The sequence below is a fragment of the Dermacentor variabilis genome, chromosome 1 (genome assembly GCF_050947875.1).
Source record: "Dermacentor variabilis isolate Ectoservices chromosome 1, ASM5094787v1, whole genome shotgun sequence".
Lineage (NCBI taxonomy): Eukaryota > Metazoa > Arthropoda > Arachnida > Ixodida > Ixodidae > Dermacentor > Dermacentor variabilis.
Window position 1 is genome coordinate 185,608,127 of NC_134568.1, and position 15,842 is coordinate 185,623,968.

General features: G+C 44.3%; 2 protein-coding genes across 9 annotated transcripts in view; one reads left to right on the forward strand and one right to left on the reverse strand.

Moving 5' to 3' along the window:
* Positions 1–11,557, reverse strand: part of KLHL18 (Kelch like family member 18) — a 68,735-nt gene extending 57,178 nt beyond the window's left edge. For 2 of the 6 annotated variants that reach the window (XM_075700966.1, XM_075700972.1), the window contains exons 1-5: positions 10,492–11,105; positions 10,283–10,413; positions 10,085–10,225; positions 9,788–9,986; positions 5,809–6,106 (exon numbers count right to left, since the gene is read on the reverse strand). In XM_075700966.1, coding sequence (XP_075557081.1) covers positions 5,809–6,106; positions 9,788–9,986; positions 10,085–10,225; positions 10,283–10,413; positions 10,492–10,602 — 880 coding nt within the window. In that variant the 5' untranslated portion in view covers positions 10,603–11,105. Of the gene's footprint in view, positions 1–5,808; positions 6,107–9,787; positions 9,987–10,084; positions 10,226–10,282; positions 10,414–10,491; positions 11,106–11,170; positions 11,190–11,538 lie in introns of those variants that run through there. The other 4 variants (XM_075700957.1, XM_075700983.1, XM_075700950.1 and 1 more) reach the window with 4 other exon arrangements.
* Positions 11,558–12,022: 465 nt separating this feature from the next.
* SPoCk (secretory pathway calcium atpase) overlaps positions 12,023–15,842 on the forward strand; it is a 131,594-nt gene continuing 127,774 nt past the window's right edge. For all 3 annotated transcript variants that reach the window (XR_012829881.1, XM_075700922.1, XM_075700918.1), the window contains exons 1-2: positions 12,023–12,364; positions 15,496–15,744. Coding sequence is in view for 2 of the 3 variants with exons in the window: in XM_075700922.1 (XP_075557037.1) it covers positions 12,260–12,364; positions 15,496–15,744 (354 nt within the window). In the remaining variant the exon portion in view is untranslated. The remainder of the gene's footprint in view (positions 12,365–15,495; positions 15,745–15,842) is intronic.

Sequence of the window (15,842 nt, forward strand, 5' to 3'; positions counted from 1 at the left end):
AAATGAAAAACTTTATACAATATTTACAGATAGTGGATGATAGCGTACAGGTAACAGTAAGAGCGCATCAGACCGACTGGGCTAAAGCCCCTACATCCACGCGCCACCGCCGCTTTCTTAAGTAGAGACAACCTTTGTTGTGCGCCGCCTTTTCCCCTCACACCAAATCCGGCTCCGGTATTTCCGCTTCCGGCATTTCTGGTTTAAAAATTTCCGGTTCCGGCATTTCCGCTTCCTGGAGTTGCGCTGCAGGAATTTCCGCGTTGACTGCTGTTGGATGATGGTGAGACGCCCGCACGTGCTTAGCAGAGCTGTGGCAGTCACCATAAGAAGAATGCAAAGTGGACAAACTGTGTATTCCGCTGAAGTAGTAGTTCGCGGTCGCTGTTTTCCAAATGCACGAAAAACGGCAGTGGTCTCCAAGCGCCTAGGCACTACATTCCACTGTATACGTTGTCACTCGTGCCACAACCCGTCGCAGGTTGACGCGAAGCAGCGAACACGAGCAGATCACTGGTTACAGTAGGCGGTGGTTCTTTGATGGAATCAAATTCACAGTTTCAACCGCAGCTTGTGCAATTAAAGCCTTTCCAGCGACGCGAAAGTAAACAATGCTAAAGAACAAAGCGTCACTTCCACTCGGAACAGGAAGCTACAGCTACGTATGTTCCGCTTGCTGCCGGAAGCTAAGGGGGTGAGTGGGAGAGGGGCGTGGAGGAGGAGGGCAGGTTGGCGGTACTTAACCTGGTCGGCGGAAACGTGTATGGAGGGGCTTTAGACTGGGTGGCTGGAAGCGACTCTCTCTGTCTCTTCACAATGGGCTGGATCTCCCTTAATCCCTTCGGCGACCCCTAATTGGCAGGAACCAGTTTGGACGAGTTCCCGTCGGCAGGAACCAGGCGGGGCAAGGTGATGACGTCACCCGCGTCGAATTCTTGATTCGTGGCGGAGATGGCTGGGAACTTCTTGAAGTCGCCTCCTGTGTCGAATTCTTGATTCATCGCGGAGAAGTGGGAGCTCCCGTCGCCTCGTGGTAGCCACGTGGTGCATGTAGTATGGCACCTCCTGTCGCCTTGTGGTAGCCACATGGTGCTCGTAGGATGGCACAACAAAGGTGATGGATTGCCATGAACTCCATACACTGAAAGCTTAGATATAAGAATATCATGATTGAGGCGATCAAACGCTTTCCTGAAGTCAACGAAAAGCCCGAGGGCAAAATTCCCACCGTCTATAGCTAGCACAATACTTTCCTTGAAAGATAAAAGCTGTCTCGTTCTCTCATCACTCTATGTATAACCCTCCGTGATTATCATGATGTGTGCCGTCTTCCAGGTGATACCAAAGGCTTACACAATACGCTTGAGGAACTCGTGGAGGCGCAACAAGTGTCCCAACTCGAGTGCCTATCCAAGACCTGCCCGGGCAGACACGTGCTCGAAAAGCTCGGCATCACGTACCACACGCAGCACGGCATCAAAGTAGAAATTCCTAGAACCATACGCGAGCAATTATGTGTACCCCCATTGCCTCACAACGTGCACCCCCAACACCACACGAGGAGACGTAAAGCCAGGGCACAACACATGAACCAAAGTTACTCCAACAACAAGGAGGCGGTCTTCACTGACGCAGCCCGTTATCGAGACAGGAAGAGTTTCGCGGCGGAAGTTACTAGCCACAGAGGCAACCACCTCATGAGCGTCACCGTGCACACGGCACATGCCGAAGCGGCAGAGGAAGCAGCCATAGCACTGGCCATCGCACAAACCAAAGCGATATATGTGATCTGCAATTTGCAAATACCAATTCACATTTTGCAAATGGGCACATCTCGCAAGAGGCGAATCACATACTCCAGCGACATCCCATACACCACGGAGAGGCTGACTTCGATAACCAAAGGCATTTGCTATGGATCCCGGCACAAACCAGATTGAGCACCCCCAACGAAGCGGCTCACCGCGTTGCTCGAGGCCTCACTCACCAAGCATCATCGGAGAAAGAGCCCCCGCGGGGTACTGCAAACGTCTGGGCGTGGGAGGATCGTATGACCAGGTTCCACAACATCACGACACACTACCAGTTACAAAGATGCGTATGCCCATTCCCTCATGCTAGGTTAGACAGGATGCAAGCAGTACACTTCAGACAATTACAAACAGATTCTTACAGAAACTCATGCACGCCATGTATCCAGACATGTACATTACAAACAGATGCACATCATGTGGCAAGGTTGCCACACTTAATCACATGTTATGGGAATGTCAGCACTTAACAAACAAGTCGGGCAGTGCTGACCCCTCCGTCTCTTCCACGGCCAGCCTACGCTCGCAGTGGAAGACCACACTGCTCAACTCGAACCTGACAGCACAACTCTGGGCCGTCCAGCGAGCCGAGGAAGCCGCTTCGAGACAAGGTCTCGGAACCGCATGCCCAAAGCCACTAAAAAGACGCCAGACTCAAACCTTATTGATTTCAAAATTAAGTTTACGCTCCCTCTCTCATCACTCATCACTCATTGGAATCCCTCCTTTATTGGGATCCATTTCGGGCATACATCACAGCTTATATGCTGATGACTGAATTCTGGGGTTTTATGTGCCAAACCCAAGATATGATTATGAGGCACATATGCTGATGATATTAACATCTGGTCAGGCATGGTATCCCTAGGAGAAATCGAGGATTGCCTGCAAATGGCAGCCGGCATGGTCAATGATTACGTCAAGTCCTATGGGCTCCGATGTGCTCCACAAAAATCTGAACTTTTCATGGTTTCCCCTAGAAAGAACCCCCACCTCCTCGGCTCACCTACAGCAAACATCCACATACAAGGCCACACCACTGTTCATCATCATCATCAGCCTGGTTATGCCCACTGCAGGGCAAAGGCCTCTCCCATACTTCTCCCAACTACCCCGGTCATGTACTAATTGTGGCCATGTTGTCCCTGCAAACTTAATCTCATCCGCCCACCTAACTTTCTGCTGTCCCCTGCTACACTTCCCTTCCCTTGGAATCCAGTCTGTAACCCTTAATGACCATCGGTTATATTCCCTCCTCATTACATGTCCTGCCCACGCCCATTTCTTTTTCTTGATTTCAACTAAGATGTCATTACCTCGCATTTGTTCCCTAACCCAATATGTTCTTTTCTTATCCCTTAGCGTTGCACCCATCATTCTTCTTTCCATAGCTCGTTGCGTCGTCCTCAATTTAAGTAGAACCCTTTTCGTAAGCCTCCAGGTTTCTGCCCCGTACGCGAGTACTGGTAAGACACAGCTGTTACACACTTTTCTTATGAGGGATAATGGCAACCTGCTGTTCATGATCTGAGAATGCCTCCCAAACGCACCCCAGCCCATTCTTATTCTTCTTATTATTTCAGTCTCATGATCCGGATCCGGTCAGTACCTGCCCTAAGTAGATGTATTCCCTTACCACTTCCAGTGCCTCGCTACCTATCGTAAACTGCTGTTCTCTTCCGAGACTGTCAACCTGGTGGCAAGGCCTTTGACGCAGACACCTTCACCACCTGCCAACTGTGAATAAAACTGGTCTTTATTTAGAAATTTTCCTAACAAGCTTCACAACAGGCTCACAAGTAAACGTGTTCGAAAACTTGTCTACACATATTCACATTTGAATGTAGAAGCATATGCGATCGAATCTAATGCAAGTGTGTCCAGCGAGAATGACTCGGACACTGAGTGAGTGACCTTTTTCTCAAGTATCAGATTACCAATCTTTTGTAGAAGACATTCAACCCATTGTATTCACATTCTCTGTGTAATTATCCCATGTATTTAGGGATTATTATATTTTTATTGCTTTTCACAGGAGTTTCAATTCTCAAAATTTGCTACAGGAAAATGTCTTCCCGCGAGCGCAGGGTGGGGGTTTCAGTGATAGCATCGTCCCTCTGCAGGCGACACTACCAGCTGTGGCGGTGGTGAGGATGTCAATGCTTCACAGGCTTCACTTGCACCACCGATGTGAAAATATCCCACATGCAACTGTACCTTCGGTTTTCAACACTCTAGTTCAAATTTCGTTTTTTTTTTGCATTTAAGTTTACTTTTTCCGAATACCCAATATTTTAAAATATTTTTCAGCCCCTTCCATGTAAGAAAAATACACTGGCAGCTGTACTCGTTTGCGTAAAAGGTCGAATTTCAGTACAAGGTAAAGTGACAATTTCCCTGAGTTCGTTATATCGAGGTTTTTATAAACCTCATTATATTGAGGTTTATAACAAAGTAATTTAGGCAGAGTCAAAATTACTTAGTTATATCTATTACTTTGTTATAAAAATTGTCCGCTCTCATGGCAAATATTGCCCGTTGCAGGAAGGGGAGAGAACTCCTGCATTAAGTTAGTAGTGTACAAGCTGAAGCTAATGCAAAGGCCTGCAATAAATTGCAAAAGGATGGTGCTCCAATGGCACACAAAGAAATGCTGATAGGATGAATGAATGCTGAAAGCGCAAGAGCAGGGCCTGTATTTATTAACAGTCTATTTCATATTGCATTCTTCTTTTATTGTGCGTTGCATACTGTGACCAATCCTAACACAGTGACACTGGTGCCACAGAGGCACCTGAGGCACATCCGAGCCAATGACTAAGTGCAAAAAGAACGGAAAATGAAAGGGATCATTAGAAGGAGGTCACAGTAACAATCCATTTTCATTTGCCATTCCCCTTATAATTCGACGCACAAAGTGGCTGATCCTGGCAATAACATCATGGTGCAACTTTGTCAGAGCGAATAATGAAAGGAAAATGAAATCAATCACATTAAAATAGAATGTCAGGACATGAAAAACCTGTTGACAGCGTATGTACAGTAGTTTATCAAAGAAAATGTTCGAAGGCACAGCATCTACCAAACCATGGCTTCAGACACGAAGCAAGAGGCTCCATTTCAATATTCATGTGTAACGACTGCATGCCTAAGTTTCTTCCCCTTTTTTTCTTTTTGAATTATATGTGCAGGGTCCACACCCTCCTCCTTAAGTGCACACCTCGTCAGACACAGCGACGTTGTACACACTGTGCTATCTCCGCATGGTACTGATGCAGACCATAAAGGTGCATCACAAAGCGCACTTTGATCTGTTTACGGATATCTTTTAAGGTTGATGATCAGCCGGAAGCTTGTCGACTAAAACTGAATTTTTATGGCAAAAACTTCACCTTTTGAACCTCTGTAGTTCCCACGTAACACACTCTAGAATTTAGGTTATGTTACATGGCCATTTAAAGGTTTTCAGTTTATCATCATGACTCTCATCCATGTAGTCCTCTGTGCTTACATACATATGTGAGCTCTGATTTCTCATCTCTTCCTGCTAATTAGTTAAAATGCATATTATCAGAACTTAAACCTTCAATAAGCAGCAACAAGGTACTGCAGCAACATAAAGAGAGTACGGAATGCCGCCTGGTTGTTTGCAACCCACTCATGCTCCTAAGTGCCTGTAGCACATTATGTTGGAGATAAAATTGACCTTTTTTAAAGCTGAGTAAGTTTTCAGTCGAACCAAAGTATAAAATATGTATTAAAATAAAAAGAGTGTTTATCTACCATAGATAAACACTATGGTGGATATCGACTTAATTCTATAGCTACTTATCACAAACTGCACCAGCTAAAAAGCTGTGAGCATACATCTTCAAACAGATGCTTTCCACCCCAAAAATCTAGAAACAGGGTGTTGACATGACAGTTAAGCCAACCCTTTGTGGTTTTTCTGCACTTATGCATTGTGAGCCATTGCACTTAATGTAGTGGAACTGACCTGCTTTAGTGAGACCACCGACAGCATAGATGTGGCCTGCCACATCTGGGCAGCAGCGAGGTCGAGTGCGAAATCCCTGCAACAATGGCCGGCGCTCAGGCATGAGTAAATAGTCACGTGCCTCATCTAGTAGGTCACGACATCGGTGACAACCACGCACTAAGGGCTCTGCAGCCACCCGGTCTGCCAGAAACTGGGGGCTCAGCAGCGGCAATCGAACATGTGCCAGCACCTCCGGCAGTAGAGAGCCCCGGCTTTCACGATCATATAGCACCCATGACATCACTGCTTCAAACACCTGCAAAGGAACGAAATGCAAGTGCAGAGTTCTTATGCCAGCACTGCTCATTGCTGGGTGGCTAAAATGTGAATCCCAGAAATAAAAATTACATAAACTACTAGCTACTAAGCCATGCACTATGCAATGGGCAGATGTGTTATTTTTCTTCATAGACTACTGTGGTGGTACCCTACAGTTTCAGCTATTGAAAATGTATAGCCCTTATTATTTCACGGAAACATAAACACAACACAAAATAGAAAGAAATGCTGGCTGGCAATTTCAGGTGCATGAAGCACAACCACTTGAATAGGAGAAAAAAGCACAGCAAAATACAATACATGCAGACAGTGAACGATCACTAGATATTCAAGTCGAGTGTGCAGGCCTCGTATTAGCTTGAAGCTTAACCCTTTGGCAATAAAAAGTCAGTGAGCAAAGAGTGTGAAAGATCCAGCTGTTGAGATTTGCTGACGAACACAGAATGACAACCGTTGAAAGTCTGGAATTGTAAAAACAATTGCTCAAACATTTCACAGCAGTATCCACAAGCTGGGCATAAAGGTCTTGGTGCATGTCCATGCTAGCGATGGCAATCAGCTGCATTAGTGCACCTGATGCACAACTTGAGCACAACAGCTAAAGGCTGCTGAAGGGTAGGATCCTCTGGTAACCCACTGATACAGGTGTGAGCTCTGTAGGTGGTGGCATATAAGCATAAAGGCATTGCCAAATTTACATAACATATTGAAAGTAAAGACAAGGTTGTGTGCTATGTCAAAACAGCATCAGCTCCCTCATTTTCTAAGGTACCAATCTGTAACGATATTCGCTGAAACATTAGTGTTCTTGCCATGCCCAACTTCGAATCTACACGCAGGGCATGAAAGGCTGGGCAAAAGAACCCTCCTCACTCACCCTCCTTGGTTCCTTTGTGCAGAACCCGATGTCAGTGAACATAGATGAGCCATGCTGTGCTAAATACATATGAAAAACTTAACACTGGTTGCTATAATCACCTTCCTTTAGCAATTGGCACAAAAAAAATTGCAAGGTGAACCACTCAGGCATGGCTTGCTGTACTTGCAACTAAATGTGGTTTTCAAGCACTGTGCACATATAGAGCACTGAATTAGCATCCCCTGACAGAATGTAGTTTCTGTGAATGGAACATGTGAAAAAGCGAGCTCAAGTGTTACATGCACACGGTGCATTATAAGTTGTTACAAGCATGAGAGGGTTATAAACAATCAGGTAGCCTTTCGTGCACTTTATATGTCGCCAAAGTAATAAACTGCTGACGAGTGAAAATTTTGTTCTGATGACAACGCATAAAATATGTGTGCTTTTAACAGTGTGATGTAACTCAGTGTCTGCTCCATACCTGACAAAGAAAAGAGTACAGAAAAAGCAAGTTCTCAACAGTTGGCAAATAACACCAACTGCACCATTTGACAAGAAAAGAAATGGATGCACTGAGCCCAGTTTCATGTGGCAAGAAATTTTTTAAGTATGATGGCAATCCTGAAACAAATTTCCTGTTTAAGAAATGGCATTTTTAATTTGTTTTAATATAATGCCAAGCAGTACTGTACCTACTGCAGATAGAATTGTCAAATTCTCTATGCCAGTCAAAAGCAGTAGATCATGGTAGCCAGCATTAAGTATCCCAGTTGCATCAGCACATTGTGCTTCACCCTAGGCTCAACACAATGAAGTTCTGCATGAAAGAATCAAGGATGATGAGTGACAAGGGTGTCCCATTGCATGTCAGCAGAATGGAATAAAATACACTGCTTTTCCTTCACACACTAGTGAGCTTTAAATCTTTCATTATGCCAGACTTTTCAGTTTTTAATTTAGGTGTCTTGACATGACAATTTTGACTTTTTTTCTTTTCTTCTGGCAAATGAAGGACTAAACCCCAGTAAAGAAATACTTGCAAGCATCAGAGCGCCCTATAGAATTTACTATAAATATTTGTTTCCACCAACTAATTTCGGTTTTGGTAGCTAGGAGGCAAATACGTTGTGTCAGGACTTCATGATAAAATGGCTCACTCCGTTACTGCGATCACTGCAGTTGCCACTAGTGAGCGCAGGGACAAAAACATGCACAGCACTCTTGTTTATTTTTAATGAGCAACAATATCAGAGATATCTTTATGCCTACAGGTCAGCAAATTTTGGTGTGTTACGACACCACGATAACGTCGATGGTGCCAGGTTCAGAATTTCGAGACTAACGTTATTACCAACTGAAAGTTTTCTTTATCAGTGTTTCCCAATCTTCATATTCGTTCTCATCCTTTTACGTGCAGGAAGCATGCAGTACAATTTCTACAATTTTGAATATATGTCAGTACTCCTCCAAAACATTTAAAACATTTGTTTTGCACATTCTTGCACTTTAGCGAGTACCTTAGGAGTATGAGAAAATATTAATGACACTCTCACTTTCTTGATAAGAGAATGTGAGACACCACCTTATGAGCCACAGTTGCTTTTCAGTTCGTTGTAGTAACCGTGGGCTCAGGGTACTTTTTAGGTATTGTTTGTCGTGCACACCAAGCTTTGAAAATCACTCCCTTTTGTTTTCACCTTACGGACAAATCTTGTAACCTGGTTCTGTGAACGTCATTCAAAAAGAAACTTCCTCTGGAAGTATTACACATTTTATAATAGCAATCACTTGACCACCCTACTCAGTCCTACTTTGGTGTAAGGATAGATGGACACCACTGTAAAGCTATACCACACGTTTCACAAGCAACACTAGTTACTCTGTGAATATGCAGGTAGTGACATTCTTTATGGTGCAATTTGCTGAATGGCAATTTAGAAATAAAGAGGCGATCACATGAGTCTCAGCAGCTTTGAATGATTTTGGTAAAAGCAACACATCTGCTGCTGGTCAAGGCTTCATCACAGCGATGACCTGCCAAGAAACCTGCCACATAATGGCTACTACCATTAAAAGCGGTATGACACAGATTACAGCATGCTACTGTAGCAGTTTACTAGTCATCCAATGACAAGTTGTATAGTGTATGTATTATGATGTTCCTGCCTTCCCTTAGCAGAATTTATTTGTTTTCACACATCACAATCCATTCTGCTTTCCTCATCATCCACTTTACTGCATACATGCATAAACATGCAACAATGTTTATTTGGAATGATGCACAGAGAATGCAGAAAATGCAAATGTGATAAAACCTGTGTGGCTGGTAACCAATGAAAAGTAAAGCAATTATGAAGGAAAATATATGGTCAGTGCACTAAGGAAATGTCCTGCTTGATTATGTTGTCTGGCAACTGCTCAAGCTTCCTTTCGTAAACATACAATTCCTGATAAAAGCTACCTGTGCGAAGACTTGCAACAGATAACATGCTAGCAGAGCCAGTTTGCACGCGCTCACCGACCATTTCAACACTGCCACTCAGGTAAAACCTTATCCCACGAAAAGATTAGAAATATTAATGGGATACTGCAAGTAAGACAGTAAATAAAATTAAATGTCCATTATGGTCATCTTGAGACACATGTAGGATTTCAAAGGGGGCAAATCCTCAACAGCATGCAAAGCAGAACATGCTATTGAAGCATTGCCTTTTATTTCATCTGGTGTGCAAATGTCACCCGAACAAATACGCCATTCAAGAATTTTTTTCAACCCAGAAACAAAAAAAGCAGTACCTGCTCCTCAGACACGACGTAGAGCTGATCCCAACCAATGATTTCAATAGCATCTTGCAGGGGGAGTGAAAGGAATTCATCTGACTGGCAAACGTCCAGAAAGTGCTTCTGAATGAATTTATTAGTGGCCTCGACCAGGGCAGGGCAGCCAAGTGTGTCCGCAAATGAACGTATGCCCAACACATTGTTAGGATGAAGCCTGCGCAAAATAAACAGTAATAGGTTAACGTGGAAGTCTTAAGGCAAACGTCAACGATGCGTATATATTCAGCTCAGATTTAAGATAGCAAGACTTACCTTTTAACAAGGAACTCTGAACAGGCCTCCCTCACTTTTAGCAGCTGCAGAAATGAGGCGCCAACTAGCAAAGACTGCACGTTTGTGGCTGTGATATTCACCTTGCCGCTATACGCAAAATTAATGAGAGCTTCCAGTGCCCTGAAATACAAAACGGAATGTGTGTTTCTCGCACGCACAGATGAAATATTAACTTACGAGGCCTCAATGCCACGAATGGTGATCTCCTTTTGCTTGCTTTCCATCATATCGTGCATGAACATAGCGTAAAAGTAGGGAATTGTGGAAGCCAGGACAATCCTATGTGCAGTGAAGATTTCATCGTCGACCTAGGTAACCAAACAGGGCGAAGTTTTGCCTTTTTCGAAGCACTCATTATATAAAAGCAATGAATACAAGGTATTCACCTTGAGTGTGATGTCACATAGCTTCCCTTGCCTCCGAATTTCCTCAATAAGTCCGAAACTTGAAGCTGGCAGGTCACTCTGAGAAAACGTATAATATTCATCCGCCGCCATAGTCGCAATGAAGGCTTTCACATAATTATGTAGGAACTTTCAGACATAACTGCAAACTGTGTAGTGCGAGTATAAGGTCACGGCTGTCAAATACGGGCTGTATCTCAGCATCAAAGTCGCTAACACTGGCCGCAGCTTTGGTATCGCGAATTGAGCGCAAATAGCACATATAGCTACCTGACGTGAACGGGCTCGCCTTTGATGATCTCGAGATTAATGAACACGCGACACTCTGTTCCTCCGTTCAAAAATAAATTGTGAGAAAGTTCAAACAGCTCGAATACAGAGCGCGATCGCAAGCAGACTGCCGCCAACTTTAGCCAGCTTCTAATGGGAAAAAATCTGTAGTTAGAGGCTTCAAATCACTTCCTGCATATAAACTGGGAAAGAGAAAGGAAACGTGTTATTTTACATCGGCTCCGGGAAATAGTATGTTAAAATGCATTTACAAATAATATTAAAACTGTACGTGGATAGATCGGTAGCCACGGTATGTGCAAATATACAGAGCATCATGCCTGCATGAAGCTCCGAACTACTTTTATTTCATACGAAACCGCAAACTAACCGTGCACTTCAACACACTACGCAAACAACTTATGTCACTCCGGCATTTTCCTTTTTTTTTCAAGCGTCGTTTGAGATTTGAGAAGGCAATACAAGTTTGTTCTTTATTCTATGGCAATACATCTGGATCGCCTCTGCGTGCTGTACGTTGTCCGGATGGTGCGTACAGCAGTGCCATCTCTGCGTTGCTGGGTTTGAGCGTCATGCTCAAACCGTATGCATGCAGTGCGTCTTCGCCTACCCCAGAGTGTGTGTTGCCTTAAACACACCGCACATGTAACATAAGCTGTTGCAAATAGAAACAGCAAACAAAAATAAGAACAGGAACTGCAAATACGGCATGAAGACAAACTACGAAAAGCTTCCTACGGAAGTTCATCGCCAGGGATCGCCAACGAGGCAAAACGCACAGCATAGCCTTTCGGTGAGCTGTTGTATACTTTATTGGTAACATAGGCAATTCTTTCCGGTTTCTCAACCTTGCTCTTTTTTTTTAACGAATCGTTGCCTATGGTAGTGCTCGTTTGACCCACCATGCTACGTCATGTCCTGCGCAGAATGTCTAATTGGCTGCTGCCTCTTGAGCAGTGGCCAGTGGCTGAATAAAAACAGCCAATGTGGTTTTGCTCTACCTGAGGCATGTTTCGGTTGCGCCAGCCGCGGTTGTCGTAGATAGCAGGTACATTTTCTGGTTGTAGCATGGTGGCCATTTGAAGACGGAAATCATTGGAGATTAAACACTTTCGGTGTGTTCGCTGTTTGACGATATATAGGCGTGTGGGGAAGTTGTCGCGTCTTCTGAACCGCACAGCCGGCCCGGCACAGGTAAAGAAAGTACTGTACTGCAATGCTCGTGCACACGTGCCAGTACGCGCTGTCTTGGCTCGTGTTGAAGCTGGTTCGCCACTTTCTCCACGTTATCCAAACTGAAGGCAATGTCCCCTCGAAGGAAGGTGTTAATAGGGTGCCCAAGTACGATTGATACCTAGATATATTTTTACCTTGATCTAACACCATCACAAATTATGGTACCGGCGAATTGACCATACGCGACCCGACTTTCCCGACTTCTGCTTTGGACGGTTTCAGTATGAGCGAATCATTAGCAGATGTGTCTTTTCGCAAGCGAAAATTTGTGGCCAAGCCGTGGGCTGCAAGCCGCCGCATACTCCAAGGAACGGCATTGATCCGTACGGTAAGCTGGCGTAAATATAGACACCCGTTTGCGTCACCCACCCAGATGAAGGAAAGCTTAATCGATGAGTCGCTGACGGAAACTATCGATTTAGAGCTTACCGGCGTGCGACAGTCGCTGTTGGGTCTTGGAAGGATCGCAGCTGCAACGTTTTTCATGCTACCTTCCTTTCGCTGTTCACCGATCATTCGCTTGTTCATCCATTTTTTTTTTAACATTACGGTGCGATTATTTTTTTTCCCTGTGTACTCGTTTCGTGCAATCTCTCGTGTGCTCATGCGAGAGCTACCTGTCGCACTAGCTGGTACCTGTCGCAGTGTGACTGGTACTGAAGGCTGTGCCTAGCGGATGCTGGTCAAAATAATGAAAGTGGTGCTCTTCTCAATACTGGGTTTATAGCAATTGGTCTCATCGGCTAGACTTAGATGCTGGGGAGACTCCATGGTTGAAGCTAGATTAGATTAACAAAACCCTATTCAAATCTACAGTACAGCTAAAACTACCATGTCAGTATAGAAGTGTTGAAGCTTGACCAATTTGGTAATGGTTCATTTTGATGGTGTTCACATCACATACATACTAAGGAAATAAGGGACAGGCAGTGAGCGAAAAAGTGCCGACTTCCAACTAATGCAGGTACGCGGGGTCATCTGGGCATTCAGTGCTGCGACTGCTGTTGTGCCCCTCTTTTTAATTAATGCAAAGTGATGGCAAAGTGTATGATCCAGCTAATTAGTGAAATTATCGAGGCTGGAATGATAAATAAGCTTGGTGATGTCTGTCGGTACACCTCCTGCTGCACTGCTAAAACATGAATTTGAATATGTTGCTGGGGCTTTGAGGCAATTGCGGACACATGCTTGAAACACGATAGTTGATGTGTCACATCAGTCGCTTTTTGTTTAACCTTGTGTTCTTTCCACCAGAGCATAAATTCAGTTCTTCATGAAAATAAAATTAGTTGGAAGTCGGCGCTGTTTCACCCTCTGCCTGTCCTTTATTTCCTCGTGTGTGTGTGCTGTGAACACCATTGAAGTCAGCCATGTACAAGAACGGAGTACAGTATAAGCATCTTGTAGTAGATGCAAACAGAAATTGAGTTATTCATTTTGTTGAAGACTTGCAGGCAGAAATGAGGAACAGAAAATGAAGAAAAAAAAACCATATTAAAAAACTAGTAACAATATTTGTTTTTGTTTTTTAAATCTTTAATGGATGGATATTGACCCAGTAATTACAGTATGAATCCTTCCTTCCTTGTTCTGTAGGCCCAAAGCAATGTCATCATCATTGCACTGTCTTAGGAATGCATGGCACTGTCAATTGTGCACCCTTGTCACATCAGAGCGAATTCTGGCGAAATGGGTCACGCATAATAGAACTGCTGGATAACTGTGTACACACAGCTGTAGCTTCATGATGTAGTGAGAAGTTGTCATTGAAATTAAAGAAAATCCCTTTGATCCGCTAAGTGTCCCCGCTGTGATGTTGGCTTCTTTATGGCCTTCACTTTGCTCAGCTTAATAGTGTGTGCCCTGTGTTATGTAACCATATTCAAACTTTGAAATTGATATGATGAGATCTCACCTGGTGAGGTAGGAATTCATCTCTAAAGCAAGAGAAGGATGCTGACCAAAAAGTTGTTGACAAGTATTAAGACATTTCATCTTCAAGAAGTCTTTGTCACAAAATATAAACTGACCTCAGCATCTTGTCCTAAGAGGGTCATTGTTGTGATTCAGCATTTTTCGTGTCTGGATAGCCAAAGACTGGAGATACTGCCATGAAATGCAATTTTTTTTCCTTGGAGATTATGGAAGCATTGTCCCAGTCAATGTCATGATTAGAGACTTCCACGTGCTTCAAGTTAATTACAAGTTGCATTCTTCTTTTCGATAATGTACATATGTTGTTTCAAACACTTTCAGAAATTGCCACTTTCGCTGATGTAAACATTTGCAAGTTGTGCAGGCTATTCTGTGTACCACACCTGGAAACATTTTCTTCTTCAGCTTGTCTTTCACGTGTACCAGTTAATGCTGCAACTCGCATGCGGGAATTGTGCCACATGCACTGAATAGGTGCCCAGAACATGTGCTAAGGCCTCACTCACTCCAAGGACATGGGGAATGGCGACGGAGGCTTTGGGATGCGGTACGTGATGTAGCAGGCGTCCCAGGATGACGTTTCATGGAATAATTGAAACTTTTGGGTATCTGCACTTGGAAACGTTGCAGGGTATTTTTAGCATGTCAGAGACTTGGTTATCTTGATTCAACCAAACAATCCAGGCTTTCTGTGTCAGGGAAGTGGCAACTGAGCGCTAGTGATAGGCTGGGCGAACGGAAGTCAAGTGAAGTTATCGCCCGGTGTCTCCTTTTCCAAGGCAGCGAGCGTTTCTTTCGATTAACACGTCCAAAAAATGCAAACTGCCAGCAAAGTTCTTCTGGGTAGTGAATTGTATGGAGCCATGAGAAAACCCCAGGAAATCTGTGTTTCGATTCTTTTCTCTAAAACAGTTTACTTAATAAATTGTGCAGCATAGGTCAATTCAGAAATGTCTTAAAGAGTTATGCAACACATTTTAAGTATAATTTAATTATTTAATTGTAGGCATTATCTTAGTGTGTAAACCCCCTGCAGTGGCTTAGCGGCTATGGTGTTGTGTGGCTAAGCACGAGGTTGCAGGATGAAGTCCCGGCCGGAGCGGCTGCATTTTGGTGGAAACGAAATGCAAACGCCAGTGTCCTGTGCATTGGGGGCACATTAAAGATGCCCTGGTGGTCAAAATTAATCCAAAGTCTCCCACTGCAGCATGCCTCATAATCGAATCATGGTTTTTCCTCGTAAAACTCCAGAATTCATACCTTAGTGAGTTAGTGAGTACAATTGTGTATGCAGCACCTGAAAAGGTATATGGCACTTCACTGAAAGTGCTGAAGCACAATGTGTGCCTTTGATAATCTGCAGCTGAGCACTGCCATGTCAGTTGCTGCGCCACCATAATTGAGCACTTTAACTGTTGCAAGACAAAAGTGCCACAGCTTATGGAGTGTTTGCGGATGGCTAGTAACATTCATGTGACTCCGTATGCTCTTGCGATCTTGGACATGGGGCGTTGTGATATGCAGGAGGCGGGTGGAGGTGGCGCCTCCGACTCTGACGACTCGGAGGCACTGCCGTTGGCCCAAGGGGCAGCTGAGGGCATGCGCACTGAGGAGGCCTGCCAGCTGCCCTTTGATGTGGTGGCTGAGCGGCTCGGCACAGACCTCCGCCGGGGCCTGTCCTGGCATGAGGCCCACCGCCGTCTCCTCACCGGCGGGGCCAATGAGTTTGAGGTGCGCCAGGAAGAGCCACTATGTAAGAAGTACCTAGACCAGGTGTGTGCCCCTTTTCCTCACAAGATATTCTATTTTATCATGTTAAAGATGGTACGCTTTTGTGTATACATTAACTTCACTAAAAAATCAACATAAAA